This window comes from Trichosurus vulpecula, chromosome 6, assembly GCF_011100635.1.
Source record: "Trichosurus vulpecula isolate mTriVul1 chromosome 6, mTriVul1.pri, whole genome shotgun sequence".
In the NCBI taxonomy this organism is placed as follows: domain Eukaryota; kingdom Metazoa; phylum Chordata; class Mammalia; order Diprotodontia; family Phalangeridae; genus Trichosurus; species Trichosurus vulpecula.
The window spans coordinates 79,649,992-79,658,001 of NC_050578.1; the positions used below are offsets into that span (position 1 = coordinate 79,649,992).

Consider the following 8,010-nt stretch of genomic DNA (forward strand, 5'->3'; position numbering starts at 1 on the left):
TTCAGTACTTTTTCAGTTGTGTCTGACTCTGTGATTTTACTTGGGGTTTCTTGGCAAAGACACTATAGTGGTTTGCCATTTCCTTCTCCAGCTCATTTTACAGATGAGGAAACTGAGGCAAACAGGGTTAAGTGACTTGCCTGGGGTCACACAGCTTATAAATGTCTGAAGACAGATTTGAACTCATAGAGATGAGTCTTCCTGACTCCAGGCCCAGCATTCTATCCACTGCGCCAGGTAGCTGCTCTGAATGGGATGGTGTACGCCTGTAATCCCTGCTACTAGGGAGTACGAGGCTGGTGAATCAGTTGAGCTTTGGAGTTCTGAGCTGCAGTAGGCTAAGGTGATCAGGTGTCACCAGTAAATCTAGTATCAACAGAATGGTGAGAAGCTTGGTGCAGGGAGCCATCAGTCTACCAAAGAGGAGCAAACTGCCCAGGCTGGAAAAGGATCAGGTCAAAGTTCTCCTGTTGACCAGTGGTGGCTTGTGAGTGTCCACTGTGCTTCTTGGCTGGGCTAGATATGGAAACCCAACATTTGTGATGATGATGATAAATATACATATTTCTTTAAAATAAAGAAGTTTACAGAGATCCACAATTTCTTATAGGAGCTTCTTATTCTTTGTATATTAAAATGTTTGAATTTATTTATGAAGTTTACACTGGAAATTTTTTTAAAAAATATACTTCCTCCTCTCCACAGACAGGTAGTAGATATAGGTGTGGATTTATATGGTGTCTGGTAGAGTACCACCATCCTTCCACTCACTCAGTTTCACATCAGAATTGTCCTTGCTTCTTCTTTCTCCCTAATGTTCCATAGCCAATAAGTTGCCAAGTCTTGTCAATTCTACTCCCACAATATCTCTAGCACATATACCCTTCTCTCCACTCATAAGACCATTGTGTTGGTTCAGATCCTCATCACTTCTCATGTGGACTATTGTGATAGCCTCTTAATTGTTTTCCTGGATTCAAGTCTCTCCCCTCCCACTCTAAACCATCTTCCTCCATAGTAAATGACTCAGAAAACTTGTAGTAGGAATGTAAAGAATTCCTAACTTCTTAGGACAGTTGAGATGGAAATGAGAGTGGCAGTACTCTTATTTTTGGCTCTGTCTACACACAGTCCAAGAGTTGGGTAATAAATACACACACACACACACACACATAACACTATGGTAATAAATCAGGTTAAAACCATCCCATACTCTGTTAATAAGAAGGGTATTTTTTTTTTAATTCTGAGACATCGAGGTTGGCTTCCCACATTAATCAAATTTATGAGAGGCTTAAAACTTCAAATAAATCCAACAATTTACCAATTCAATTATCAAGCACCTGTTACATATAAAATGTTCTGCTTTGGGTTTTTTTTTTGGCATAGAAACCACAAAAGTTTTGTTTCTTTTTTGAAGTGAAAAGCAAATGCAAGGGCCCATTTGTGACGTTGTTGAAAATAGATATCTATTTTCAGTGTGTACAAAAATGTCAGCTTGAAGAAATGAAGGGGAAATGCTCTAGATTGGTTCCCAGTAAGAAAAGCCTCACTCTACCCCTTCCCTTTATCTTAGCACTTAAATATTCAATCTCAGTTTTTGTTGTTTGTTTTTTTAACAGTTGGCTTCCTGAAAATTTCTTAAAACAAAAAAGAAAGGATTGGGAGGGATGGCAGAACTGCAGGGATGAAAAAAACTAATGCTGAAAAAATAACCCCCCTTTCAATTCAATACTCCCTCCAAATCCTTTTCTGATAGAAATAATCATCCAGGATACTTTTGGTCCTAATGGGTACTCTTTTTGGTGGAAAACGATCTTAGGGGATAATTGGATTAATTTAAACTTTTTTTCCAGGTGCAATAGATTCAAATTCCAGACAAATAGCACTCATAACCATTGCCAAAATACGAACTCAAAGTACAAAACAAAACAAACTTATTTTTGGTGATTCTACTAGACTCTTACCTATGCCTGCACAAATGAGATGAGAGAATAATAAAAAAAAAACTCACATGTATATGGCACCTTAAGATTTAGAGCACACTTTTCAAGTTTCATTATTTTCATTTAAGAGATGAGGGAACTGAGGTTTTGAAAGTTTTAGTGACTTGATCAGGTCTCACAGCTACCAAAATGCTGAATCAGGGATTGTAACCCAGGTCTCTGGCTCAAAACCATTATTCTTTTCTTACTATACCACATTACCTCTCAAAAACAAAAGCTAGATCCCAGCACTGGTCTTTCAGAAGAGAATGGGGAACAGAACCAGTCCTGATAGGTCACTGCATAGAGAGACAGACGGGGCTGTGCCGAGCCAGCTCTTACAAGCTATGGCCCATTGTTAAACTTTCACTGTAGAACATTTACATCTTGGATATCAGCAAAAACTACAGATCAAGGCTTGATTTTTTTTACTTATTTTTAACTGTCTAGTCTTAAAGCAATGGAAAAATTTTAATAGTTCAGATTAAATTTAAAAGTATGCCAAATATACATTTTTCCCCCTGGAAAGCCGGTTGTTAAACATTTACCAGCACACTCTTACAGGTCCCACCTGGACACTCTTTAGAGCACTGTGAACACAATAGGACACAAAGTAAACTCAGCTCCTGGACACCAGCTCCTGGTGTGTGATCCCCAACATCCTTGACAGGCTTGTCAGGGTTAAACCAGGGGTCAACTCCCATTTGAGAATTGTGCAAAGAGAAGAAGAAAGACACCAATTAACGAGAATTTTAAGAACCACTGGGACTCCATTTATCAACACACACACACACACACATAAAGGAATTACATGAATAAAACTATAAACTACTCCTTACAAAAATAAAGGAAGACAGATAATTGGAAAGGTATGAATTGTCCATGGTTGGGCTGTGCTAAAATATAGTCTAAATCAATGTACAGATTCATTACCATACCAACTAAAGTAACAAAGGGTTACTTTGTAGAACTGGACAAAATGATAAAATTCATCTGGAGGAACAAAAGGTCAAGAAGTTTATGGATATAATAAAAAATGTAAGGAGGAAGACAGATCTCAACCTGCCATAAAGTAAGAATCATGGCAATAATATGAAGCATCTGGGTGGTACCATGGATAGAGTGGTGGACTTTAATTCAGGAACACCTGAGTTTGAATCCTGCTGTGTAATCCCAGGAAAGTCCCTTAATTTTTCTTTTCTCAGTTTCCTCATTGGTAAAATGAGGATAATAATAGCACTTACCTCACAGCATTATTGTGAGTATCAAATGATATAGGACATGTAAAGGCTTTGCAAACCTTAAAGTGATATGTACAGGCTAATGCTAATATTATTATTTATTACTAGTTAAAATAGAAAAGTTGAGGAATAGGACAGATTATGTTAACAAAGTCCAAAAGGAATTGAACATATTAGCATAGTATTCAATGATACAAATGACTAGGGTTGAGACTCAATATTCAACAGAAACTGCTGGCAAAGTTGGAAAACACTCTGACAGAAATAAGGCATAGATCAACAATTCATACTATACACTATAAGGCTCAAATAGATATATGACATAGATATACAAGTCCCTATCTTTTTTAAAGGAGGAAAATGGAAAGAGATACATTTCTCATTTGTGGCTAGGTGAACAGTTCTTGATATAACAATGGTCACAAGAGGTAAAATGGACAATTTTTATTTCATAAAACTAAAAAGTTTTTGTACAAAGAAAATCAATGCAGTTAGAATTGGAAGAGAAAGAGTTGGTGTGAAAATTTTTGCAGGAAATTTCTCTGATCAACAAGTACATAAGAAAAAGAGCCTAGGCTCAGAGTCAGAAAGACATGAATTCAAATGAGACATCAGACTCCTTCTAGATGTGTGGCCCTGAACAGTCATTTAAACCTTTGCCTGTCTCAGTTTCCCCATCTGCAAAATGGGGATAATAATAGTACCTACCTTCCAGGATTGTTGTGAGGATAAAATGAGATAATATTTGCAAACCCAAAGCACTCTATAGTGCTAGCTATTATTAATAATAGATGATAAAAGGTTGGTCCAAGGATGACAAGTCAAAGTATTATCCAGGAGATAAATGGTCAAGGATATAAACAGGCAGATCTCGAGGCAAGAATTTCAAGTTATCAGTAGCTATATGAAAAAAAGACTCCAAATCATGAATAGAGAAATACCAAATAAACCAATTCTGGTGTCCTGCCTCACATCTATCAGATGGTAAAATTAACAAAAGAAAGAAATTACCATTGTCAGAGGGGTTGTGGTAGGCCAGTCACACTAATGTTCCTTTGGTGGAACTTCAAATTTGTCCAGCCATTCTGGAAAGCAATTTGGAGTACATGCCCTGTCAAATGACTCAATTGTGGATACCCTCTGACCCCTTGATTCAAAGAGATCAAAGTCAGAAGGAAGGAATCCTATGCACAAAAATACTTATAGAAGCACATTTTATTGAAGCAAAGAACTGGGAAGTGGGTATCCATCAATTGGGAAAAGAGTAAGTTGTTGTATATGAATGTAATGGAATACTATTTAACCATAACAAATGAAGAAAAGGGACCAATATAGAGGAACCTGGGAGTCAGACAGCATGAACTGATGTTGAGTGTAGTCAGCAGAGGCACCAGAATTATTTATACAAGGGACCAAAATATTGTAAATGAAATGAACTTTAAAAGACTTAAAAATTCAGCATTGCAATGATCAGTTATGATCCCAGAATACTGCTGATATAATGTCTCCCACCTCTTCGTAGAGGGGTAATGGACTTTCAGACAATACAGATATGATAGAAATGTGTTTTTCTTGACTGTACTTAATAGTTGCAAGGAAAGGTTTTTATGGAGGGGTGGTGGTGACTTGAGGAGAGTCTGGGGGGTAGTGATCATGATGAAAACAAAGAAGAGAAAAGAAAGAAAAGAACACTGAATATTTTTTAATGCATAGAAGAGAGGAGAAGGCAGTTCTGAAGGGGAAACAGAGAAGAAGGGCAATTTGGCACCATAATACTATATACATGCATACACACATACATGCACATACACACATACACATGTACATATATACATCTACATGCAGTAGGTAATTGATCATGGGTAATTGATTTCTTACATTCTCTTTTTTATGATTTGGGGGTCTTTATGGCTTTTGGATAAAGAAATGTTGATTTTGTTAATGATTTTCTAGTTTCTAATAAAAAAATTAAAGAATCATATGCCTCACTATTTTTGCTGCTACATTTCCTTAAGATGGAACCTCTCCCATGTTCAGAGAAACCTATGCCTGGTTCCTTCTGCTTTGTTGCAAATGGCTAGCCAATAGCGTGCCCATATACATCAATTAACTGGGCATATATAGATACAACTAAGGGGAAAAAATCAGTGCTCTAAAGTCACCTTCAAATGGTCAATTTTGTCCTCAGTGAGCTAAGAGTTAAGAAACTACTATTTCTGTTCCAAATCTGCTCTGTCCTAGTTCTCTCACTTTAGGCCAGTTGGTTCAGGTTTCTGGGCCTCAGTTTCTTCCTCCATAAAATGAAAGGGTTGGACTGATGTTCTCTAAGATCCCTTTTTCCTCTAACAATCTCTGGAAACCTCCCATTTTTAAAATGGGCCTGAAACTCTACTTTCCAATTTAATAAGAGGAAATGAATAGAGCACTAGGGAGCCAGAAAGACACGAGTTCAAATCAGACATCAGACTCTTTCTAGATGTGTGTCCCTGAACAGTCATTTAAACCTTTGCCTGTCTTAGTTTTCCTCACCTGCAACATGGGGACAATAATACAACTACCTCCCAGGATTGTTGTGAGGACAAAATGAGATAATATTTGCAAACCCAAGGCACTCTATACATGCTAGCTATTATTCATAATAGATGATAAAAGGTTGGTCCAAGAATGCCAAGTCAAAGTATTGTCTGGGCTTGTCACAAATTGATCAAATCAAGCGTCCATCACAGAGGTGGAAGGGACCAAACACCTTCCTTCCTTTACAGAGTTCAAACAGGCAGGGAGAGGTTAATTAACTCTCCACAAATCACACAGGGAGTTCAGTTTGGGTAGGAATTCCAAAGTTGGTCCTTCAGCTCCTGACTCAGCTCTGTGCCCTCGAATCATCCAACCCCTAACTTTTGGTTATTGTTTTTGGTTGGGTTTTTTTCCAAGCTGTACCTCAAGGTAGGAGACCAGCTCCCTTTTCTATTTGCCTGAGAAGTACGACTCACTGTTATTATTAGCTTTTATTCTCTCTCTGTGTCTCTCTCTCTCTATCTCTTTCTCTGTCTCTGTCTCTCTATGTCTCTCTGTCTCTGTCTGTCTGTCTCTCTCTGTCTCTCTCATTCCCCGCCCCAGATCTAGAGAGATCTAGAGAGCTCTTCTTCTTGGACAGCGGAGGCAGGTAGGGATGGTGCGAGTGGTCCACAGTCTGCGGGGAAAGCCGGGGGTGGGAGGCTGGGGTGGGTTGCAGCAGCCCTGGGAGGAGGGGAGGACTGCCTGACTTAGTTCGCTGTCCTATGTGCATGGAACCTGAGTGGAAGAACCTCTCCCCTTTTCAGACAGGCAACTGCAGTCTTCGCTTCCTACTGATCTCAAGGAGCTGCTCCTCAGCTCCACGCTCAGCAGTCCATGGGGCTGCAGGGGCTGCATCATCACAGCATCCCCGAAGGGTCAAGGCGGGAGCCGGCAGCCCCAGGGAGGGGCAGAGCCTGGCGGTTCTGATTCCACCCCATCGCCCTTCCAGGCAGTCCCGACCCCTCCTCTTCGGCAGGAAACTTCTCGGCACCCAGCCCGTCCCAGGCAGTTGAGGAGCCTCATCTTTGCCCCCTTCACTCCATGGTGTGGCAGCCCATCCTCACCTCCATACCCAGCACTGCCGGCCCTGGGGAGCCCACGCAATCTCTGGGCAGCCCCCAAATCTGGGCTCTGGGAATGGAAGCCGCGTCTCTGAGCGCCCACCTGTTCTTTCTTCTCTGGGCCAGAGTCTGTCTCTAAGTATCCATCATGTCAATGTCACGGCCAGACGCTCTCTTATCTCAGACATCCAGAAGCAGGTACGGATCCAAGTTCAAGTCCACCCCATCTCCCGGTCACCCCCAGCCCCTCCAGGTCCAATCATACAGACACATTCACGCCTCAAACACCTAGACGCAGGTACAGACCCAAGTTCAAGTCTAACCACCCCGCCCGGTCCAGGCATACAGACACACACGCCTCTGTGCACACGCACACCAAGGTCCTAGACACGCAAGGGAAAATAGAGGCTAATTCTTCTACACCGGCGGAGTTCATTTCACTGTTCCCCGAAACCCTAACCCGAGTCTTTTCCCAAAGAGAGAACTTAAGCCAAAGTACCTGTCGCGAAGACGAGCAGGGTAAAGAGAGTGTGGCACAGCATGGTACCCCTGGGGATCTGGCCTGGGCTCCTCTCGGAGCTCCAGCTCCTCCTCCTGCGTGGAGAGAGGCCCCCCCTGCGAGAGGCTGGCCGCGGGAGGCAGGTTCCTTCCCTGGTCCCAAGCGATCTCCTCCTTGTCCCCGGGGCGCTCCGCGCACAGCGCAGCAGGCTCGGGCTGTGGTTCGGGGCAGCGGGCGCACTCAGTGGTCTGCCCTCCAGTGCCCGGCTAGCCTCTGCTCCATCCCAGCCCAGAACTGCCGCCTCTGCCTCTGCCTCTGCCGCCGCCGCCGCTCTGCTGCAGTGAAACCCCTCCCACTCGCCAGTCCCTCCTGCTGGCCTGGACTGTGATGACAAAGTCAACCCGATCCTCTCTCTCCTCTCCTGGCCCTGCGCTCCCGTCCCCTCCCCTCCCGCAGACGCCTGGGTCCCGGGAGCTCCGGCCCAGGGCGGCCCCTGCTGGACAGTGAGATTGCAAGTCCCTGGCTGGGCTAGGAACTTCTGTTGGTCCCTGCTCTCGCACTGTGCCTTCACATGGGGGGGGGGGGGTGCTTCTCTCATGTGGATGAGACACATTCGGTTTAAACCTTGCATTCCTTTCTGTAGAACCCCTCTCTTGCACACTTTCCCC

At 42.7% G+C, this 8,010-nt stretch overlaps 1 protein-coding gene across 1 annotated transcript in view; it reads right to left on the reverse strand.

The window, feature by feature from the left end:
* PARM1 (prostate androgen-regulated mucin-like protein 1) overlaps positions 1–7,728 on the reverse strand; it is a 135,178-nt gene extending 127,450 nt beyond the window's left edge. The window contains exon 1 of the mRNA XM_036762703.1: positions 7,343–7,728. Coding sequence (XP_036618598.1) covers positions 7,343–7,385 — 43 coding nt within the window. The 5' untranslated portion in view covers positions 7,386–7,728. The remainder of the gene's footprint in view (positions 1–7,342) is intronic.
* Between the last annotated feature and the right edge of the window lie 282 nt (positions 7,729–8,010).